Here is a 23205-nt window from a genome sequence, read left to right as displayed (position 1 = left end):
GACCTGATCGGGAGGCTGGGGGAGGGAGAAGCAAGCCTGCTTCTCCCCCCCACCAGCCCCACAACCTCCAGATCAGGTCGGGGAAAAGCGGGATGGCGGCGCTCCGCTATCCCGCTTTCCCCCGACCTGATCGGGAGGCTGGGGGAGGGAGAAGCAAGCCTGCTTCTCCCCCCCACCAGCCCCACAACCTCCAGATCAGGTCGTGGAAAAGCGGGATGGCGGCGCTCCGCTATCCCGCTTTTCCCCGACCTGATCGGGAGGCTGGGGGAGGGAGAAGCAAGCCTGCTTCTCCCCCCCACCAGCCCCACAACCTCCAGATCAGGTCGTGGAAAAGCGGGATGGCGGCGCTCCGCTATCCCGCTTTTCCCCGACCTGATCGGGAGGCTGGGGGAGGGAGAAGCAAGCCTGCTTCTCCCCCCCACCAGCCCCACAACCTCCAGATCAGGTCGGGGAAAAGCGGGATGGCGGCGCTCCGCTATCCCGCTTTCCCCCGACCTGATCGGGAGGCTGGGGGAGGGAGAAGCAAGCCTGCTTCTCCCCCCCACCAGCCCCACAACCTCCAGATCAGGTCGTGGAAAAGCGGGATGGCGGCGCTCCGCTATCCCGCTTTTCCCCAACCTGATCGGGAGGCTGGGGAAGGGAGAAGCAAGCCTGCTTCTCCCCCCCACCAGCCCCACAACCTCCAGATCAGGTCGTGGAAAAGCGGGATGGCGGCGCTCCGCTATCCCGCTTTTCCCCGACCTGATCGGGAGGCTGGGGGAGGGAGAAGCAAGCCTGCTTCTCCCCCCCACCAGCCCCACAACCTCCAGATCAGGTCGTGGAAAAGCGGGATGGCGGCGCTCCGCTATCCCGCTTTTCCCCGACCTGATCGGGAGGCTGGCGGGGGGAGAAGCAAGCCTGCTTCTCCCCCCCCCACATCCCCACAACCTCCAGATCAGGTTGGGGGAAAGCGGGATGGCGGCGCTCCGCTATCCCGCTTTTCCCCGACCTGATCGGGAGGCTGGGGGAGGGAGAAGCAAGCCTGCTTCTCCCCCCCCCCACATCCCCACAACCTCCCGATCAGGTCGGGGGAAAGCGGGATGGCGGCGCTCCGCTATCCCGCTTTTCCCCGACCTGATCGGGAGGCTGGGGGAGGGAGAAGCAAGCCTGCTTCTCCCCCCCCCCCACCATCCCCACAACCTCCCGGCTTCAGGAGAGCCCCACCGCCAGCCCCACAAGCTCGGGGGACAGCGGGAGAGGCGCAGCGCGCCATCCCGCTGTCTCCCGACATGGTTTGGAGGCTGGCGGAAGGCTTCCTCCTCCCCCAGCCCCGCAAGTTCCCAGAGCGATGCCAAAGCATGGCTCTGGGTCCCGTTCTGGGGGTGGGGGAAGCTCGGGCTTCCCCGCCCCAGCCCCGCGCCTGGCGGGGGGGGGGATAAATTTTTTTTGCCTTTATTTCCCCCCCCCAATCTAGGTGCGTCCTATGGACCGGTGCGTCCAATAGTCCGAAAAATACGGTAGATAAAATCTCTGTAAGCTGTTTTTTGGTGCTCTGGAGGTCTAATTTGTAATTTAAACTCGCTGCTGCTTCTGGTATCTTCTTTCTCTCATGCCCGGGTGTCGGTTTGTCTCGTGGATGTCTCTTCTGCATTATTTCATCAATACTATTGCTACGAAGTTGTCATGGCCTTGGGCTAGAACAATAAAGCTATTGAATTGGACTGAAGTGGCTTGTGGGACCTGAACTTCCGGCAGCCCAGGGTTGTTCGCTCAGAGCACTGCGCCCTTGACAAATATGCAGCTTGGAAGCTGGTCAGGTTTTCTCCAAAGAGGCAGGCGGGGCCGTTGTGGAGTAGAGGCAGCCTCTTTGGAACTGCAAGGGCGCTTCCTGCTTAGGCAGTGAACTTCCCCTTCTTTGTGGATATTTGACCCTCTCTGGCCTTCAGAGAAGAGGCAAGGAAGAGGTAACATTATAAAATGGTGCAGAAAGGGGAAAGGTTTTCTTCCTCTCTCATAACGCCAGAACCGTAGGCATCCCACGAAGCTGAATGTTGGGAGAGTCAGGACGGATTAAATAAAGTGTGTGTGTGTGTGCAGGCCAGACTCTGGAACTCCTTGCCACAGGAGGCAGCGATGGCCACTAACTTGGATAACTTGAAAATAAGATCAGACAAGTTCATGGGGGAGAGGGCTGCTGATGGCTGCCAGCCATGATAAGGCCACCAACATAAAAGGTAAAGGGACCCCTGACCATTAGGTCCAGTCGTGGCCGACTCTGGGGTTGCGGCTCTCATCTCGCTTTATTGGCCGAGGGAGCCAGCATACAGCTTCCGGGTCACGTGGCCAGCATGACTAAGCCGCTTCTGGCGAACCAGAGCAGCGCACGGAAATGCCGTTTACCTTCCCGCTGGAGTGGTACCTATTTATCTATTTGCACTTTTGATGTGCTTTCGAACTGCTAGGTTGGCAGGAGCAGGGACCGAGCAACGGGAGCTCACCCCGTCGCGGGGATTCGAACCGCCGACCTTCTGATTGGCAAGCCCTAGGCTCTGTGGTTTAACCCATAGCGCCACCCGCGTCCCGCCACCAACATAGGTCGCTATAAAATAGGACTAGACCAATTTATGGAAGACAAGTCTATCAATGTCTGCTAGCCATGATAATAACTCTGCTGCCTACAGCTGCAGAGGCAGAACAATGTTTCTGATCACAGGCTACTGTTTGGCCCCTGGACTAGATGTGGCCTCATCCTGCAGGCTCTACTTAGGATGCTGCTTGCCTGGGCCAATGTGGCAGAAGAGCTGCTTCAGCCCTTGTTGAACCCAGCAAGCCCCAGCAGGCCGAGAGGGAAGCTGGTTGAAGGCCGCCTCTACGTGGCCTCGGGGCATCCCCGTGCCACAGAAGGAAACTCCCCACCTGCGAGGGTGACATCACCCAAGCTGCCTCCGCTTCGCAGGGCCCTGGGCACCTGAGCCAAGGAAGACATGGTGAGGTTGTCAAGGAGGGTAGCGGTGCCCTGTTCCCAGAGCCAGACAAATGGGCTTTTGTGGGGTGGGGAGCCTCCTTGCCAGCCCTGCCCTCTAAGAGGAGGCTGCTGCCATCACCGGAGACACCACCTGGCATTTGAGGGGGGCTGGGGAAATAGAATTAAGAGGAGCACAAACACACCCCAGCACAGGGCTGGGGGTTTGGCTCTGTGAGACCTCCTGCCATCCCCCCCCCCCCAGCAGGTTGGTGGCAGGCTGTGAAAGTACAGATCTGTGTCTCCTGGGTGAGAAAACCATCCTCTGGGTAGAAGCCTCTTTCACCACCTGCTGGGCTGAGGAACGTGGGCTGCACATTCCCAGCCTGATATTTCTAAAGAGCAGCTTGTGTCTGTACGGGAAAGTGAGGCAGGGGTGCAGAAGGGGTGCAGCTGAGGATTTGCTTTGCGGGAAAGGTGTCCCCCGAAGGTTGCAGGCAGGACACGGGCAAAGGATGTAGCTCCACACACCCCTTAAAGAACCTAAGTAGATCTTGCTGCATCAGCCCAATAGCCCATCTAGCATAAGCTCCTGTTCTCACAGGGGCTGAACAGTTGTCTCTTGTGGGGAAACATGCAAGCAGTATTTACGGGACTGCCTCTCCTGGTATGCCCCATGAATAACCATAGTCTAGAGGTCCCGGGCCCTAAGGAAGTCAGACTATCCTCCACCAGGGCCAGGGCCTTCTCAGTGGTGGCTCCGATCTGGTGGAATGCTCTGTCCCATGAGACCAGGGTCCTGCAGGATTTAACCTCCTTCTGCAGGGCCTGTAAGACAGAGCTATTCCGCCTGGCTTTCAATTTGAACTTAGCCTGATCTTTTACTCCCCTTCCTTCCCTCCCCCTCCCCTTTTTTATGAAGATTACCCGTTCTGGGATCCCACAGCTAGTTTTCCCCTGGTCTCCTGGCCGGCCCAAATAGGACTAATTTAGCCAGCTAGCCCTGGTGATCATTTAATGTTTATTGGATGGATTTCCCCCCCTACATTGATTTTTGAATTCTGAATTTATTGTTATTCATGTTTTATGCTGTTTTTTGTTGCATCAATTAAGTGTTTGTTGTTAGCCGCCCTGAGCCCGGTTTTCTGAACCGGGAAGGGCGGGGTATAAATAAAAAATTATTATTATTATTATTAGTAGTAGTAGTAGTAGCAGCCCTCTCCTCCCCCGTGAATTTGCCTAGTCCTTTTTCAAAGCCATCCAGGTTCCTGCGGCAGGGAGTTCCACAGTTTAACTAGGAACTGCGTGAATGTATCCTTTCCTTTATCGTCTTGCTCATGGGGAAGGGGCGGCGTTTGGTGACAGCATCTCTTTTTTTTTAAAAAAAAAAAGATATTTATTAGAGTTTCCAATTTTTTACAAACGAAAAGAAAAAACAAACATAAAAAATATTAAAAACACATAAACTTCACAACTTATTTTCTTATAACTTATTTCCCTGACCTCCTCATACCTCCCCTTCTTGTATACCCAGTTTGAATTGTTTATACAGCAAATCCTTATCTCAAAGCATTACAGCTTAAAAAGAAAGAAAAAAGAAACACCTTTTTTTCTCTCCAACATCTTAAATTGTTATAACTTTAAATTCTTACTTACAAAAAGAAAGTCATTTTATCATAATTACAGCTTGAAACCACTTAATTTCAATCCAACATCATTCAACATTCCTCAATTTTACAATATTTTTGTAAATAGTCCTTAAATTTTTTCCAGTCTTCTTCTGCCGACTCTTCTCCCTGGTCACGGATTCTGCCAGTCATTTCTGCCAGTCCCATACAGTCAATCAGCTTCATCTGCCATTCTTCCAAAGTGGGTAGGTCTTGTGTCTTCCAATACTTTGCGATAAGTATTCTTGCTGCTGTTGTAGCGTACATTTGGTGACAGCATCTCTAGGTGGGGGGAAGATTCCCAGGAGGACTATTGATGTCAGGCAGTGTAGGCTACCCCGAGCTTAGAGGACCAAAAGCCTGACTCTGTGTGAAGTGCCAACTTACTGCTTTCCTCTGCAGGCTGGGCTTGTGGTTTCAGTCCAAGGCTTTGCAGGGGACTCCAGCCCCTGATGCTGCCAGCCCCACAAACTCTCCCAGGCACATTCACGGGGGGGGGGCTTTTTATGTTGTGAACTGCCCCTAGATCCACGGGGATAGGCCCCACAACACCTACTCACTATGGGCCCTACTAAAGCAAACAGTCTAATCGGTCAACGTCTAAAAGATACCGCGCATCAGAACAACCTGATAAAGAAATTCTGCCCTTGGTACGGTCATTTTCCACCTCTCCGTTTTGATTCTCTGGCCCCATATCTGCACAAACTTCTTATCCCAGAATACAGACGTGCTTTCACACTTGCAAGACTGGATGTTTTGCCATCTTGCGGTACTCGAGGGTCGATTCCAAAAGATCCTGCCTGAGAAACGTCTTTGCCCATGTGGAGACGGTAGCACCGTAACAGCGGCACACGTCCTCCTGTCTTGCACTCTCTACAAAGACCTGAGGAACGAAATCATCACCCCACTCGTACTAACCATCCCAGGGCGCTCAGCCACTGCCACAATGTCCTTTCTTCTATCAGATCAAAATGAGCACATAACAGCAAAGGTTGCTAGGTTCGTAGCAGGGGCAATTAGAATAAGGGCCACCAACTGACGGCTGATGCAGGACTTTAAATTGTGCTCTTATATCAAATTCCCTTTTTTTGCGTATACTGTAATGTTTTACTGTTGCTATGGCCATTGGCTAATGCGAATAAAGTTTTATCTATCTATCCACGGGGATAGTGGGGCATCTGGTTGGCTGCTGTGAGAACAGCGTGCTGGACTCAATGGGCCCCCTTGGGCCCAATCCAGCAAATCCTTGCCTTACATTCTTAGGAGAGTGCGTGAAATGGTTGGGACGTATTTCAGGTGCCTCAATAGGGTTTCTGAGATGGCGTGATGCTGCTGGATTCATCCGGCATCTGTGGACAATGGCATCTACTGACTCAACTGCAAAGAGCAGGAAAATGCTCAAACGTCCTTTGGAGCTGCGGCCGCCCACACTCTGTCTGGAATTCTCCTGAGGCTGTGTTGCTGGGAACAGTGAAGGGGTGGGGTGGAGTTGCGAGTCCCTCGTGGTCGTGGAGTTTGAGCTTGCCAGCGTGTGACTCCAACTAAACATGAGGAAGAGCTTTCTGAGGATAGGATCTGTTTGACCGAAGGGCGGACATCCTTGTGTTTCCGAGCACAATTCAAAGTGTTGCTGCTGACCTTTAAAGCCCTAAAGGGCCTCGGTCCAGTATATCTGAAGGAGCGTCTCCACCCCCATCGTTCTGCCTGGACACTGAGGTCCAGCACCGGGGGCCTTCTGGTGGTTCCCTCATTGCGAGAAGCTAAGTTACAGGGAACCAGGCAGAGGGCCTTCTTGGTGGTGGCACCCATCCTGTGGAACGCCCTCCCACCAGATGTCAAAGAGAAGAACAACTACCAGACTTTTAGAAGACATCTGAAGGCAGCCCTGTTTAGGGAAGCTTTTAATGTTTGATGTATTACGGTATTTTAATATTTTGATGGAAGCCGCCCAGAGTGGCTGGGGAAGCCCAGCCAGATGGGCGGGGTATAAATAAATTATTATTATTATTATTATTATTATTATTATTATTATTATTATTATGTGATTGACTCTCCTTCACCAGAGGCTTGTACGCAGAGGTTGGATGGCTGCCTGTCAGGGATTCTTGACCTGTGTTTCCTGCAATGTATGGGGTTTGGCTAGATGGCCCTTAGGGGGCCCTTCCAACCCCACAATTCTATCTTTCTGTGAATCTGAAGCTGCCGGTGACATGAGCAGGGGCTCCCTCGCTAACCTCTCTTTCTTTCCTTCCCTCCTCTCCTGCAGGGATGGCCCAGAGTGAAACGTTCCCACGGTTAACGTCGCCGGATTAGCCTGGGGTTTGCCGGAAGAAGCTCTGACAGCCCTCCTCCCCAGCTGCCTCCTCCTGCAAATGCCGGGGCGCCTTGAGGATTGCTCGCCAGTGCGATGGCCGCAGGGGCCGGTCCCCCAGCAGGGAGCCCCGAGGGAGGCTCTCGCGGGCTGGCGTCCCGTGGCGCCTTGCCCCCCAGTCACGGCTGACGTCTGCGTTCCCCGATGGGGATGAGTGGCCCCTTCGAACAGGGAGTCGCAGTCCTCGCTTCCCTTGGACTATGACATCGTACCGGCCTGTTCACGAAAGCGGCGACGTGGGGGGCCCCGGATTGAAAGGCGGCGACTATTACTCCCCGGGGTTCTGGGCCCAGAATGGCTGTGCCGCGCAAGCGGAGGCGCCCGTTTCCTCGCGGCCGGCAACGGCCACCCCGGCCATGCCCAAAATGGGTGTGCGGGCCAGGATCGCCGACTGGCCCCCAAAGAGAGAAGGGCTGAAAGATCCCGCCACTGCTGCCAGCAGCACTTCGAGAGACCTGGAGACGCCAACCACAGGCTCCCGCGGCTTCCAGAATGGGGCCACCTTCGCCGGGACGTCCCGGGGCTTCCAGCGCCTGGCCCGCCGGCGCTCTAAGGACGCAGAGTTCCCTGACGGCTGGCCGCGGTCCCCGGCCCGGGGCTTCCTGCCCCTGCGGAACCGGAGCAGCAGCGAGGTCACGCTCAGTGAGTGCGACCCGCAAGAGGCGTTTGAGCCCCGGGGGGCTGGGGCCAAGCTGCCCATTTTCCGGGAGTACGGGAGCACCTCCTCCATCGACGTTCAAGGCGTCTCGGAGCAAAGCTTCTACGAAATGCTGGATGAGTTCCGCAGTGGGAAGGCGGCGCGGCGGAAGGAGCAGGCGGGGTCTTTCCGTGCGGCGCGGGGCAGCAGCAAAGCCGAGGCGCGGAGCGAGCAACAGGCGCTCTCCCTCCTGGGCGCGGACGAGTTCCCCCTGCAGCCCAAGGAGAAGTCCCGCAAGAAAGGACCCCGGGGTGATGCGGGCGGCGGGGACTCCATCTTCCGGAAGCTGCGGAGCGGCCGGGGGGACCCCGAAGGCGGCAAGGGTGGCCCTCCGGACCCCGAGGACGCAGGCGGGCGGCCCTGGCTGTGCCAGAAGAGATTCGCGCACTACGACGTCCAGAGCATGCTCTTCGACCTCAACGAGGTGGTGGCGCGGCGTGCCTACGTGGCGCAAAGGAGGAACACCGCCACGGGGGCCTCGGCCGCTTCGGCCGTCTCCTCCGCCTCGCGGGCCTGCGGCCCCCCGGAGCCTGCGGCGGCCCCCTTCCTCGGCTCCGAGGACCCGAACTTCAAAGAGCACCTGGGGCACGACCCCGGGGACAGCCGCAGCAACGGGCTCCTGCTCAGCTGCCCGCACTTCCGCAACGAGGTGGGCGGGGAGCGCGAGCGCGACGTCAGCTTCTCGCGGGCCTCGCCCGCCTCTCTCGGCTCCCCTGGCGGCGAGGCCACAGGGGGCTGCCTGGCAGAGGCGTCCCCCGCCCCGTGCTGCACCAACGCCAGCGTCTCCGTCCTGGAGGTGCCCAAGGAGATGCAGCGCAACGTGGCACGGCTGAAGCACTACAGCATTGAGCACGTCGACCTGGGCGCCCGCTACTACCAGGAGCACTTCTGCGGCAAAGGTGGGCGCCGCTCTGGGGTTGCCCTGGCAGGGTGGGCCAGGAGGGAGGATCTTGCGCTGACCCTGTGGCAACCGGACATTGCACAGGAATTTGCTTAGCTTCTTTATTGGATGATGATGATGATGATGATGATGAGCTTCTTTATTGGATGATAATAACTCCTGGCAAAAGGCAATCAATTGCTCAGTAGGTGGAGCCCAGAATTGTAGGGCTGGAAGGGGCACCCAGGGGCCATCTAGTCCAACCCCCTGCAATGCAGGAATCTCAGCGAAAGAATCCCTGACGGATGGCCAGCCAACCTCTGCTTGGAAAACCTCCAGTGAAGGTAGACCACCACCTTCCGAGGTAGTCAGTCCCACTCTCAAACAGCTCTTGCCGCAAGGAAGTTCTTCCTTGGGCTTAGTTGGAATAATGATGATGATGATAATAATGATGATAATAATGATAATAATGATGATAATAATGATGATGATAATAATAATAATAATAATAATAATAATAATAATAATAATAATAATAATAAATTTTATTATTTATACCCTGCCCATCCCAACCACTCTGAGTGGCTTCCAGCACATTAAAAATTGTAAAACATTAAAGATTTCCCTATACAGGGTGGCCTTCATAATAATAATAATAATAACAACAACAACTTTTATTTATACACCGCCCTCCCCAGCTAAGGCCGAGCTCAGGGCAGCTATCAAGCAATAATAAAAACAAGTTGAATGGATACAACTTAAAAACAAGATTAAAATACAACATTAAAACATTGAAACAGTAAAATTAAAATGCAGCCTCATCACAGGAGGAGAAAGGAAAAAAGAAAAATGTCTTCTAAAAGTGGATTTATGATGTATTTATGCGCAATGTTGGAAAGGCAGATATAGAAGCCAGGTACAACGGGGTCTCTTCTCCAGGGGGTTGGACTAGATGACCCTTGGGGTTAATAATAATAATAATAATAATAATTGTTTATTGATATGCTGCCCATCTGGGTGGGTTATCCCAGCCTCTCTGAGCAGCTTCCAACAGATTAAAAACTATAAGCACAGTGAAACATGGAAAAACTTCCCTATACAAGGCTGCCTTTGGATGTCTTCTAAAAGTCAGATAGTTGTTTATTTCCTCGATAGCTCTAGAGTTCTGTGACCTTGGAAGGCAAGGGACTCTCCTTCCTTGGAGGTTTTTAAGCAAAATTTGGATGGCTCTCTTTAAGAATCCCTGACAGCAGTGTTAGAAATTCAGATATATAAGCTAGGTGGCAACCGGCACCTTAAATCTAGGTTACGATTGCCACAACGCAAGGCCAGGGGGTTGGACTAGATGACCCCCAGGGTGCCTTCCAAAGCTACAGTTCTATGATCCCAACGACATTGCTGGACTGTAGCTTGCTCTCGCAACAATTCACTTGGCCCAGTATGCAAGAAGGAGGAACACGCAGTGAAAATGGAATTAACTTTGGACTATGGCAGACGTTTTTAAACTATGATCTGATCTGATATTCTTAGCTAAAGAGTATTGCATGAAAAATATTGTTAGACATTCCTACAAAAAGCATAAGGGTGGGGGGAAAATTCATAGCGTGAAATCTTGATTTATAGCTACTTGCCAAACATAAACATAAACCTTCACCTGCCACAGATGCACAATAACTAATTAATAAGTTAATCAACCGCTATTACCAGCGACTGGCTCTCTTGTGAGAACTCGGCATCATAAGCACAAAGGAAATAGGTTTGAAAGCAACGAGAGCAGGAGAACTTCAAATATAAAGCGAGGCCAGTGTTTCGTCCTAGAATTGCAGAGTTGGAGGGGACCCCAGAGGTCTTCTAGTCCAGCCCGCTGCAAGGCAGGAACAAGTGATCCATGCACATGGAGGGTTCAGCCTCCTCTGCTCCCCCTCAATCACCTCCTTGCCTCTTAGCACCCCACTAGGTAATCCCAAAGCACCCCAGGGGGTGGTACTCCCCAATTTGGGCACTGCTGGGCTCAGCCAAAGTTTGCCTCCCATGTTTCCAGAATGCTGTGTGTGTCTTGAGACAGGGAGCTTCTGCTGCTGTTCTGGATGAATCCCCAAATGGCCCCCTCCCTCCCTCTCTTTCTCTCTGCAGAGCATGCCAACTACTTTGGGGTGGACGAGAAGCTAGGCCCGGTGGCCGTCAGCATCCGGCGAGAGAAGCTGGAGGACCACCGAGAGCACGGGCCTCAGTACCAGTACAGGATCATCTTCCGAACCAGTGAGGTTGGTTGCTGCTATGGCGGCTGCTTTGTTCCTCTACATTTCGCCTTCCGCGTGCGTCTCAAGGCAGTTCACAGAAGAACAGCTTAAAGATAGTTTAGAAAACAAAAACATCTAACGATAAGGGCTTTAAAAAACCCGGCATTGTTATGAAACCTGCGGCAGAGGCCTTTTCACCCAACTGGAAAAGCTTGTCGCGACAAGTATACAGTGGTACCTTGGTTTGCATACGTCTTGGTTTGCATAAATTTTGGATTACAAACACGTCAAACCCGGAAGTGTGTTTCCCAGTTTGCAACCTTTCTTTGGATTACAACCCATTTGGGGGGGGAATTACGAACAAATTTTTTTTTTGGGAGGCCCCATTGGCGAAAGCGCGCCTTGGGTTACAACCTGTTTTGGTTTACAAATGGACCTCTGGATCGTTCTGCCCGGACACTTGAGGTACAGCGCCGAGGGCGGGTGCCACTACCGAGAAGGCCCTCTGCCTGGTTCCCTGTAGCTTTGCTTCTCTCAGGGAGGGAACTGCCAGAAGGCCCTCGGAGCTGGACCTCAGTGTCCGGGCAGAACGATGGGGGTGGAGTCGCTCCTTCAGGTATACTGGGCCGCGGCCATTTAGGGCTTTCAAGGTCAGCACCAACACTTTGAATTGTGCTCAGAAACGTACTGGGAGCCAATGTAGGTCTTTCAGGACTGGTGTTATATGGTCTCAGTGGCCGCTCCCAGTCACCAGTCTAGCTGCCGCATTCTGGATTATTTGCAGTTTCCGGGTCACCTTCAAAGGTAGCCCCACATAGAGCGCATTGCAGTAGTCCAAGTGGGAGATAACCAGAGCATGCACCACTCTGGCGAGACAGTCTGCGGGCAGGGGGGGCCTTAGCTTGCATACCAGGTGGAGCTGGTAGACAGCTGCTCTGGACACAGAATTGACCTGTGCCTCCATGGACAGCTGTGAGCCCAGAATGACTCCCAGGCTGCACACCTGGTCCTTCAGGGGCACAGTTGCCCCATTCAGGACCAGGGAGTCCCCCACACCAGCCCGCCCCCTGTCCCCCAAGAACAGTACATCTGTCTTGTCAGGATTCAACCTCAATCTGTTAGCCGCCATCCATCCTCCAGGTTTCTAAGCAGACGTTGGTCCTCTGTCAGAGATTCTTTAGCTGTGACTCCTGCGTTCCAGGGAGTTGGACTGGATGACCTTTGGGCGCCCCTTACACCTTGACAGTTCTGCGGTTCTTGTGTTCCTGCCTGGCATTGACTTCCCCAGAGCTTCTGCTAGAGGGTCTGCTGCTGATTCTTGTTGGAGGTGTTGTGTTCTCAGTTTCCCTAGCACCCTCCTCTTAATTTTCTTAATCGTCTTGATTTTCCCTCTGGCCGGCCGCTGTGAGAGGAGGACGTTGGGCTTGAGGGCTCTCTGGTCTGATCCATCAGCCGGCCTCTTCTTGGATCCACTTCCTTCCCAGGCTTTTTAGCTCCTTTCCCGCTGGCCTTTGTCCTGTCCCACCGAGTTCCCAGGGTTCATGCAGTGCATCCGCTTCCTCCATAAATGTCTGCGGAGCGAGAGTCTAACCTAAGTCCCTTGGAGGCTGACAGTGGGGTTTTGGGGGAGGAATACTGAGCTGGGGGTGGGGTGGAAGAAGCCACAGATCCACCAAGGGAGGGGAAATGTATGGCTCCCTGTCCCACAGAAGTTGTGTGCCGAAGGGGGTGGCCAGTTTGCCTCTCGGTTACTGGGAACAGACCCCTCACTGCTGGGCCGCAGAGCACCTTGCGGCTTTCTCCCCGCCTCCCAAATCTCTGCCCGCCCCCAACATCTCTCTGAGCTGTGCGCCTGGTCCTCAGAAGCCCAAGGCTGGTTTTGCACTTTGGCTTGAGCCCTGCGTGTCTTTGTGTCGGATAACGGCACCTCCTTCTCAAAAGCAGTGCTTTTTTAAAAAAAAATATTTTTTATTAAGAATTTAAACAAAACATATTGTCTTAATACATATCATCCTTGATTCTCCCCCCCCCATAAAATAACCCACCCTCCCCTCCCCCCTTGACTTCCCTCATCTCCAATCTCTGGTTTCTCTACAGATGCTGTTCTCTGCATTTTACAAAATTGCATAAATCTGACTGGTTATTGTCAATGTTGTTTATTGTTTATTCAAAACCTGCCAAGGAGTCAAGTTCACTTTGTTGTTTCTCTAAGTACTTTGTAAAAGGTTCCCATTCATCTTTGAAGTCACGGTTATCCTTGTCCCGTAGTTTATAAGTCAATTTTGCCAATTCTGCATAGTCCATCAGCTTCTCTTGCCATAGTTCTTTAGTCAGGGTTTCCTCATTCTTCCATCCCTGTGCTATTAAGACTCTCACCGCCGTTGTGGCATACATGAAGATGTTTTTCAGTTTCCTTGGCAGGTCTTTTCCTACAATCCCTAACAAAAATGCTTCAGATTTCTTAACAAATGCTAAATGGAACATTTTCTTCAATTCATTGTATATCATTTCCCAAAACTTTTTAATTTCATTACAATCCCACCACATATGATAAAATGTCCCCTTTTTTTCCTTACACTTCCAACACATATTTGAACTGGTTTTATACATTTTTTCTAACTGCACTGGAGTCATACATCATCTTCATATAATTTTATTTCAACAGAGAACAATCTGTAAATTTTAAGTCAATTTTTCATAACCTTTCCCAATCTTCCAACATAATGTTATGACCTATCTCTTGTGCCCATTTAATCATGACTGATTTTACCTCTTCATCTTTCGTCTCCCATTCTAGCAGTATGCTATATGCAGCCTTCAGTAGTTTCGCTTTCCCTTCAATAACTTCCATTTGAAACCTGGATGTTGTGTAACTGAATCCTTTCTTACTGTCTTCTGCTCAAAAGCAGTGCTTTGCTTGACTCGGGGAAAGTTTCGGGTGGTGCCTGCATGTTCTCGGGTGCTCCTGGTCTACTCCAGGGCACACACCGCCCCAATGAGCCTCTGCCATGCCAGCTGCTGTGGCCAGAACAGGAAGGACGGGCTCCCTTGCACAAAAAACAAGGACACTAGCCAGGAATACCAGAGCAAAAGAGCAGCCAGTAGGCTTGGTCTTTATTGAAGACTGTCGCAACGGAACTCCCACCTGCCACAAGGTGGAACAAGATGGAAGCCCCGAACAAAAGAGAACCCAAACTTTTATTAGCTGCTAATCCCCATGTTACATCCCCCAAACTACATCACTCATACATCACGGTTACATCATGAAAGGGGAGGTCTGGTGGCAGTAATCTGAGCATCCTGGACCCTGCCCCGTGGTTCCCCTTGCCCTCCACCAAACACCCATCAAGTGTAACAAAAGAGATACTGTGGTACCTCGGGTTACATATGCTTCAGGTTACATACGCTTCAGGTTACAGACTCTGCTAACCCAGAAATATTACCTCGGGTTAAGAACTTTGCTTCAGGATGCGAACAGAAATTGTGCTCTGGCGGCACGGCGGCAGCAGGAGGCCCCATTAGCTAAAGTGGTGCTTCAGGTTAAGAACAGTTTTAGGTCAAGATCAGACCTTTGGAACGAATTAAGTACTTAACCCGAAGTACCACTGTATTTACATTTCCCTGTTTCCCAGCCAAGTTAACCACACCCTTTTGTCTTCATCTGGGTTTGTTGTTTCTGGAACGGCTACCTGTCTGGCACTCAGGTATCAGGATGCCAGGGATTATCACTCAGGCAGAGGGGCTGCTGAGCAGCTGAGCTCACATGTCTATATGAATTTCTGAAGTTTTCCCAGTGAGCCAGTACAGAGATACATTTGTCAGTGAATTCTTACATTTGGTATCGTGCAGCAGAGGCCCTTTGAATAGATAGGAAGAAACTATGATGAAGTGTTTTGTGGGGACACATCACAAGTCACAAAAGTGATTGTGCTGATCTTGGTAGTAGGCTGCATGTGCATGATATCTGCTGGAGGGGCAACCCCCCCAAACCCTATACATAAATTCCTGCAACAATTGGGAATGGATCCTTTTCTGGTGGGCAGGCCAGATCCTGATCTCCTCTCTGCTCACAAGCGGATTGCAGAGGGTTCAGTTTTTTGGCTTGCAAAGGTCAGTCCCACCAGCACGATCCCTGGAGCCTGGAGCCCTTCTCATCGGCTGACTTCACCTCCATGATGTCAGCAGATAGGCGGATCGTAGAACCTCAGAATTGGAGAGCTGGAAGGGGACCCACAGAGCCATCTAGTCCACCCCCTGCACCGCAGGCATCACAGCCAAAGCATCCCTGACAGAGGGCCATCCGACCTCTGCTTAAAAACCTCCGGCGAGGGCAAGTCCCACATCTTCTAAGGGAGAACTGATATAAGGCAACTTCCTGTGGAAAGCAGTTGCCCCTTCCCACCCCCACGTGCTGCTGTGCTCTGAAAAGAGGGGTCACAAGCGTGGCCTGGGGTCCTAAGCAGCCATTGCTCTCGCCTCCTGTCTCTGAGCTGTGAGGAGCTCCCCAGAGCCCAGCAGAGGGCATTGCAACTCAGCGCAGGGCCTGTGTTTCCTGCTTCAGCCAGAGGAGGAGCAGACCAGCAGCGGCCTTGAGAATAAAAGGGCGGGGGGGGGGGAGAGAGCAGGCGTTGACTGCTCTGAGGCTAGGGTCTCCATGGGGCTCGTAGACTGGCCCTCCGCCTTCCCAGGGGTCCTTTGCTCTGGATTGTTTTGCAACCTCAGAGCAAAAGCGTGGATTCCAAGATGCTCTTCCGAATCCGTTCTGCAGCTCTCCAGACCGTTTATCTGCGAGGGTTTCCACCCCTCCGTTTGAATTGACTGCCCTTTTCAAGATACATATTTCCATTATCTAGGGAAAGTGAACAGTCTTCTCTACAAGAAGCCACCTTGCTATTTGAAAACTGGAGCCCAAACATCCCCTCTTCCAGCTATCCTGTTTCTCAATCTCTTTTCGCAAAGCTTTGAAATTTGCAAAGTGAATTGGAAACAAACCTTTAAATGTTCAGAATTGGGCCCTGAGGTGTGTCTCGAGGTTGCCTCTCTCTTCCAACACTCTGATAGATCGATCGATCGATCGATCGATCGATAGATAGATAGATAGATCGATCGATCGATCGATCGATAGATAGATAGATAGATATAGATTAGATATATAGATATATATATAGATTTTTACAAATAATTTCCAAAAATCGTATCACATACTTTCTTATCTTATACAATGTTTTGGACTTCCATCAACCACATCTGAAGATTTTTCAATCTTTATCACTTAAGTTACATTTCTTAATTTCTCTATTACTTTCAGTTATCCTTAACTCTCTAATAACTCTCTTCATAATCTTCTCTGCAATACTTCGCATAGTCCTCCTTACAAAACTTCTTGAAGTCCTGCTAGCGTAATCTGTTTAGTACAATTGCTTTCCAAATAGTTCAGATATTTACTCCAGTCCTCTAAGAACCTCTGGTCCCGCAGGTTTCGGATCCTTCCTGTCATCTTGTCTAATTCTGCAGGGTCCATTAATTTCATCTGCCATTCTTCTTTGGTCGGTAGTTCTTGTTTCCATTTCTGTGCCAGTAATATTCTTTGCGTATAAAAACAGTTTATTATTCCTCTCTTCCAACACTCTGAGACCAAAATGAAGGAAAGCACCGTCTCCAGGGGACCCTGTTCCCGAGCCATGTGGGCAGCCTCTCTTCCTGGGTGCCCGGCAGGCAGCCTGCCCTGTTGGGCCGGTTTCAGCCTCTGCCTTTCCGCTCCACTGGGGGCGGGAGCCACCACAAAGCGATCCCTGTCGGTTAGCTCCGCCCACATGGCAGGTCCGGACAGGAAATGCCGGGAAGGCTCCTCTGACCAGACTCTCTCTCCTTGCAGCTGACCACCCTCCGTGGCTCCATCCTGGAGGATGCCACGCCCACCTCCACCAAGCATGGCACTGTCCGCGGGCTCCCCCTCAAGGACGTGCTGGAGAACGTGGTCCCCGAGCTGAACATCCACTGCCTCCGCCTGGCCCTGAGCGTCCCCAAGGTCACGGAGCAGCTGCGGAAGCTGGACGAGCAAGGGGTGAGCGAGCCGGGGGGAGGTGGGATGGCCAGGGGGTGGACATTGGCCCCTCTTCCGTCCTTGCTCCCTGGTCGGTGGGGTGAGGGGCAAGAGACGGGGTGGAGAGCACCACACATTTGCCAAATAATGCTAGAACTTGGCGGTATCAGACAGAAGAAAAGACATGTCAGCGATTTGTGGGATTAAATAATAATAATGATGATAAATTTTATTTATACCCCGCCCTCCCCAGCCAAGACCGGGCTCAGGGCAGCTTACAACCAATAATAAAAACAAGTTGATTAAAATACAATTTAAAAAACAAGATTAAAATACAACATTAAAACATTAAGATGCAGCCTCTTCACAGGAGGAGAAAGGAAAAAAGAAAGAGGGGGAGGGAATCAAGTTGATTCCAAGTGAAAGGCCAAATGTCAAGTTTTCACCAAGGCCAACTATCCATACTGGTCCTAGGTGGGCCAGAAAAAAGCCAGGGAAGTCCCCAAATAGGAGTTCCATCACAGAAGGAGAAAGGAAAAAGGAAAGAGGGGGAGGGGATCAAGTTGATTCCAAGCCGAAGGCCAGGTGGAACAACTCTGTCTTACAGGCCCTGCGGAAAGAAATCAGATCCTGCAGGGCCCTGGTCTCATGAGACAGAGCGTTCCACTAGGCTGGAGCCATCACTGAAAAGGCCCTGGCTCTGGTTGAGGCTAATCTGACTTCCTTAGGGCCCGGGACCTCTAGGGTGTTACTATTTATGGGCCTTAAGGTTCTCCGCGGGGCATACCGGGAGAGGTATGCAAAATGGGGTGGGCATTGAGGGCTCTGAAAGGGGATGAGGCAGATTCCAGGAGCAGGAGAGATCCACTGGATTAGGGAACAGCCATCCTACTGCCTGCCGCTCCGCTTGCCTCGCCTCCAAAAGGATGTACAGTCATACCTTGGATCTCAAACGCCATGGCTTCCAAACAAATCGAACGATCGAAACCCGGAAGCGAGTGTTCTGGTTTTCGAGCGGTTTTTGGAAGCCGAACATCCGACGCGGCTTCTGATTGGCCGCAGGGCACTCCTGCAGCCAATCGGAAGCCGCGCCTTGTTTTTTGAACAGTTCCAGGAGTTGAACGGACTCTGTTTGAGAACCAAGATACAACTGCAGCAGATCTGGGGAAAGTTGAGATGAAAGGGCAGCCGGAGAGATCAGGGGATCCCCGGCGATGGAAGGTTGCCACATTCGGGACTTTGCGGTTTAGGGAAAAGTTGAGCAAGAGAAAATATGGCCGGGATGCAGACGATGGTGACGTTTGCTGTGGAGAAAGAGATGATGGTCACGCTCAAACCCCATGGGAAAAGCTGAGTGTGGGAAGATCCGGAAAAAAGTCATTCTTCAGGCATCAGACACAAACTCTGAAACTCATTTCCCTGGGAGTCAGGGATGGCCTCAACTTGGGTGGCAAAAATAGACAAATCGATGGCAGAGGAGACGACTGTCGAGGGCTGTGAGTCGCAGGGGCCTTGTTCTCCCTCCGCCGCTGTTCTGCTCAGGTCCGGCTCGCGGGATTCGCATTCGGGCCAATGGCTGGCCACTTTGAGAAGCGGGGTGCCATAGAGCAGACGACGTTTGTAGGTTTGCAAGAAGTTTTGTGAGGAGTATTATTGGAAGCATTGCAAAAATGGAGAAGGGGAAGGATGATTTGTTAAGAGATGTAAAGGCAATACAGTGGTACCCCGCAAGACGAATGCCTCGCAAGACGGAAAACCCGCAAGACGAAAGGGTTTTCTGTTTTGGAGGCGCTTCGCAAGACGAATTTCCCTATGGGCTTGCATCGCAAGACGAAAGCCCATAGGGAAATGCTGGCGGTCAGGAGCAAAGACTTTCGCCCACAGCCGGCCTTCAGAAGAGGACCTCTTCTGAAGGCCGGCGGGGGGCAAAAGTCTTTGCTCCCCCCCCGCCTGCCTCCCCCCCCGCCTGCCCCGGGTGATGTTAAAATGCTGGCGGGCGGGAGCGAAGCGTTCGCTGCCGACCCCCAGCATTTTAAAATCTCCCCGTGTCCTGGGAAGATTTTAAAATGCTGGGGGTCGGGAGCGAAGCGCTGCAGACCCCCAGCATTTTAAAATCTCCCCGTGTCCTGGGAAGATTTTAAAATGCTGGGGGTCGGGAGCGAAGCGCCGGGACACGGGGAGATTTTAAAATGCAGCGCTTCGCTCCCGACCCCCAGCATTTTAAAACGCTGTTCCGAAGTGGGGAGTGGGGGCGGGGACACCTGGCCCCGCCGCCCCACTTCGGAAAGCTCTTCTGAAGTGGGGAGGGGGGGCGGGAACACCTGGCCCCGCCGCCCCACTTCGGAAAGCTGTTCCGAAGTGGGGTGGGGGGGCGGGGACACCTGGCCCCGCCGCCCCACTTCGGAAAGCTCTTCCGAAGTGGGGAGGGGGGGCGGGGACACCTGGCCCCGCCGCCCCACTTCGGAAAGCTCTTCCGAAGTGGGGAGGGGGGGCGGGAACACCTGGCCCCCCGCCCCACTTCGGAAAGCTCTTCTGAAGTGGGGAGGGGGGGCGGGGACACCTGGCCCCGCCGCCCCACTTCGGAAAGCTCTTCCGAAGTGGGGAGGGGGGGCGGGAACACCTGGCCCCGCCGCCCCACTTCGGAAAGCTGTTCCGAAGTGGGGCGGGGGGGCGGGGACACCTGGCCCCGCCGCCCCACTTCGGAAAGCTCTTCCGAAGTGGGGAGGGGGGGCGGGAACACCTGGCCCCGCCGCCCCACTTCGGAAAGCTGTTCCGAAGTGGGGCGGGGGGGCGGGGACACCTGGCCCCGCCGCCCCACTTCGGAAAGCTCTTCCGAAGTGGGGAGGGGGGGCGGGAACACCTGGGCCCGCCGCCCCACTTCGGAAAGCTCTTCCGAAGTGGGGAGGGGGGGCGGGAACACCTGGCCCCGCCGCCCCACTTCGGAAAGCTCTTCCGAAGTGGGGAGGGGGGGCGGGAACACCTGGCCCCGCTGCCCCACTTCGGAAAGCTGTTCCGAAGTGGGGCGGGGGGGGGCGGGGACACCTGCCCCATCCGCCCCACTTCGGAAAGCTGTTCCGAAGTGGGGCGGGGGGCGGGAACACCTTCTGAAGGCGGGCAGGGGGCGAAAGTCTTTGTCCCCCCTGCCTGCCTTCCCAGGGGCTTTTAAATCGCCCCGGACAGCGGAGAAGTCCTCCGCTGTCCGGAGCGATTTTAAAATGCCGCCCACCAGCATTTTAAGATAGCCCCGCACAGCGGAGAAGTCCTCCGCTGTCCCAGGGTTTTTTAAAATGCTGGGGGTGGGAAGAAAAGCCCTTGTCCCCCCCCCCAGCCTTCAGAAGAGGTCCGGGGACAGACTGTCCCCGGACCTGGTCTGAAGTCGGTTTCCCTAGGAACGCATTAATTGATTTTCAATGCATTCCTATGGGAAACCGTGCATCGCAAGACGAAAAAACCGCAAGACGAAGAGAATTGCGGAACGAATTAATTTCGTCTTGCGAGGCACCACTGTATAAAGTTAAGAAATGCATAAGAAGTGGTTAAAACGGTGGATCATCAGAGGTGCTGATGGAAGTCTAAAAAGATTGTATGATAAGTTTTGTGGCACATTTTATAATTTAAATGTTAAAATCAATAAAAATTATTTTTTTAAAAAAGAGAGAAGCGGGGTGCTGGACTCCCCTTTGTGGCCTCTTCCAGCTACGGTCTCAGTGCTCTGAACATGCACAGGTAGATTCAGGCGCACACCTTGCGGCGTTCCTCTGAGGACGCCCTTGCCTCCCTTCTCTGCTCGTGCCTTTCTTCCAGTCTGGGAAGGAGGAGGCTGGCCCCGTCGTGGCCGGATCCTGCAACGCATGGCACGGAAGTGTCTCTCGCCAGGCCTCTGCCCAGTGGGCTCCCCCTGCTTGGCGCTTCTCACCCGGCTGTGTCTCCCTCTCCCTTCTGCCCCTTCAGCTCTGCCGGAAGCACAAGGTGGGCGTCTTGTACTGCAAAGCCGACCAGAGCTCCGAGGAGGAGATGTACAACAACGAAGAGGCCGGGCCTGCCTTTGAGGAGTTCCTGGCGCTGCTGGGGGAGAAGGTGTGCCTCAGGGGCTTCGACAAGTATGCTGCCCAGCTGGACACCAAAAGTAGGTCCCTCTGGCCATTGGCTGGGGGCAGGCGGCAGGCTGGCAGGTCGGCTGGCTGCTCTCTGTTCCCCCGAAATCTCCCGTTCCCCAACTCTGCTCAGGGGGGGGGGGGGAGGCTGTGAAGGCGGCCAGGAGCCACGCAGCCCATCCCTCCTCTCCACCCACTAGTCCCCACTTCTAGTCCCTCCTGAGCCTCTCTCCTGCTTGCTTTTGCCTTCCAGCCGACTCCACGGGCACCCACTCTCTCTACACCACCTACCAGGGCTACGAGATCATGTTCCACGTCTCCACGATGCTTCCTTACACCCCCAACAATAGGCAGCAGGTACGAGGTGGGCTCCACGCAAGTGGGAGTTGCATTTTTTTAAAAGAAAATGATGTATTTGATCAGATTATAAGATGTGGGATCTTCGCTGCCTATTTTGTTGGTCCTGCAGCTTGCAGAACCGCCTTGTGTTCTAGCAACGTAGAAGAAAAGCGGTGTGCAAATTAAAACGGAAAATGAAATTAAAAACATTCGGTCCCCCTGACCCCAGAGAGCAAGGAATGCCGGACATGTTCTGAGGGGACAGCTGTGGCGTTCTGGGGGGTCCTGGCAATCCCACCTCCTTTGTCGTATATCCAGCGCCCCTTGGCTGGGTGTCCAAATGTGTCCCTGCGTTCAGGGATGCCCTCAGTGGCGCTGCCCTGCCACCACCTGGACCTCCTGAGCTTTTCTGCTCTCTTCTTCCCTCCCACCGGCACATCTGGATGCAGAGGTCTATTGAGATTTGGGGCGTTGTTCTCGGCTTCTGTTATGTGTTGCTTTCTTACTGTCCTAATACTGCCCTAAACCTTATGTGTTTAGGGAAGTTTTTCATGTCTGATGTTATATTGTATTTTTAATATTTTGTTGGAAGCTTGTTAGTTAACTTGTGCAATGTCAACCTTACCCGAATGGCGGCCAGTCGGTTGGTTGGATGCAAGCAAGGCAGAGAGCTTAAAAGCGCTGTTTGTGCTTGGAGCACATGGTGCAAGGCAAGCTTTTAAGTCAGGGGTCAGCAGCCTTTTTCAGCATCCCTCAGACCATGTGGTGGGCCGGACTTGTTGTTGTTGTTTAGTCGTTCAGTCGTGTCCGACTCTTTGTGACCCCCTGGACCAGAGCACGCCAGGCACTCCTGTCTTCCACTGCCTCCTGCAGTTTGGACAAACTCATGCTGGCAGCTTCGGGAACATATTTTTCGAGACTATATTTTGAAAAAAATATATGAATGAATTCCTATTCTCCACAAATAACCCAGAGATGCATTTTAAATAAAAGCACACATTCTACCCATGTAAAAACACGCTGATTCCCGGACCGTCCACGTGCTGGATTGAGAAGGCGATTGGGCCGCATCCAGCCCCCGGGCCCTAGGTTGCCTACCCCTGTTTTAAACTCTTTGCCTTGCTTTTGGGGGCAAGGCCTGCTCCAGATAGAAGCTCGGGGACGCTGGCACAGGGGTAGTTTGACTATGTGCATTCTTGCGCATGTGCTGAACCCTTGAGCACAAACCCCCATGCAGGATGCGATCGGACTGTATCGTTTGCACGCGTGGGTCTGGATGAAAATGCATTTGAGGAACACTTCAGATGAATAACTGAGACCCCCTCTGTCTGCCTCCTCCTTCCTCCTCCAGCTGCTCAGGAAGAGGCACATTGGGAACGACATCGTCACCATCATCTTCCAGGAGCCAGGGGCTCTGCCCTTTACCCCCCAGAACATCCGCTCCCATTTCCAGCATGTCTTCATCATCGTCCGGGCCCAGAATCCCTGCACAGAGAACGTTTGCTACAGGTAACACCCCCTCCCCGAAAGGCGCCCCAGGCTCGTCCCACAGACTCTCTGGCAGAATCATCAAATGGTGCAGTTGGAATGGGCTCCAGGGTCATCTAGTCCAACCCCCTGCTGTAGTCGTTCTAGAAGGGTCTGGCAGGAGGGAGGAAGCCCCCCAGGCAGAGCTGACGCTAGTCAGGAGAAATGCTTATCCTGTGGGCCAAGTGAGCTTTTGAGGTGACCAGGGCCAAATTTGACAAGTGGGCGGGGCCACCTTTCCGCCCGTCACATGAGGTCATCACGACATCATTCAGCTGAAACAGGAGGCAGCAAGAGGTCCAGATTCAGAGGCAGGAGAAGAGGCAAGCCAAGATGCAGAGATGAGTTCGGCCGCTGAAGTGGCCCAGGTGTCTCCCCCTCCTGCTTTGACCAGCTCCCCTCCTCC

General features: G+C 53.1%; 1 protein-coding gene across 3 annotated transcripts in view; it reads left to right on the top strand.

The window, feature by feature from the left end:
* SIPA1L3 (signal induced proliferation associated 1 like 3) overlaps window positions 1–23205 on the top strand; it is a 111087-nt gene that overhangs the window by 48431 nt on the left and 39451 nt on the right. For 2 of the 3 annotated variants that reach the window (XM_081200144.1, XM_081200143.1), the window contains exons 2-7: window positions 6875–8575; window positions 10690–10820; window positions 16672–16860; window positions 20791–20965; window positions 21187–21290; window positions 22624–22781. In XM_081200144.1, the coding sequence (XP_081056270.1) occupies window positions 7180–8575; window positions 10690–10820; window positions 16672–16860; window positions 20791–20965; window positions 21187–21290; window positions 22624–22781 (2153 nt within the window). In that variant the 5' untranslated portion in view covers window positions 6875–7179. Of the gene's footprint in view, window positions 1–6839; window positions 8576–10689; window positions 10821–16671; window positions 16861–20790; window positions 20966–21186; window positions 21291–22623; window positions 22782–23205 lie in introns of those variants that run through there. The other variant, XM_081200142.1, reaches the window with a different exon arrangement.

Source organism: Podarcis bocagei, assembly GCF_964188305.1.
Source record: "Podarcis bocagei genome assembly, chromosome: 7".
NCBI classification, from domain to species: domain Eukaryota; kingdom Metazoa; phylum Chordata; class Lepidosauria; order Squamata; family Lacertidae; genus Podarcis; species Podarcis bocagei.
The sequence above is the reverse complement of the archived record's forward strand: the minus strand, read 5'-3'. Positions and strand labels throughout refer to the sequence as shown.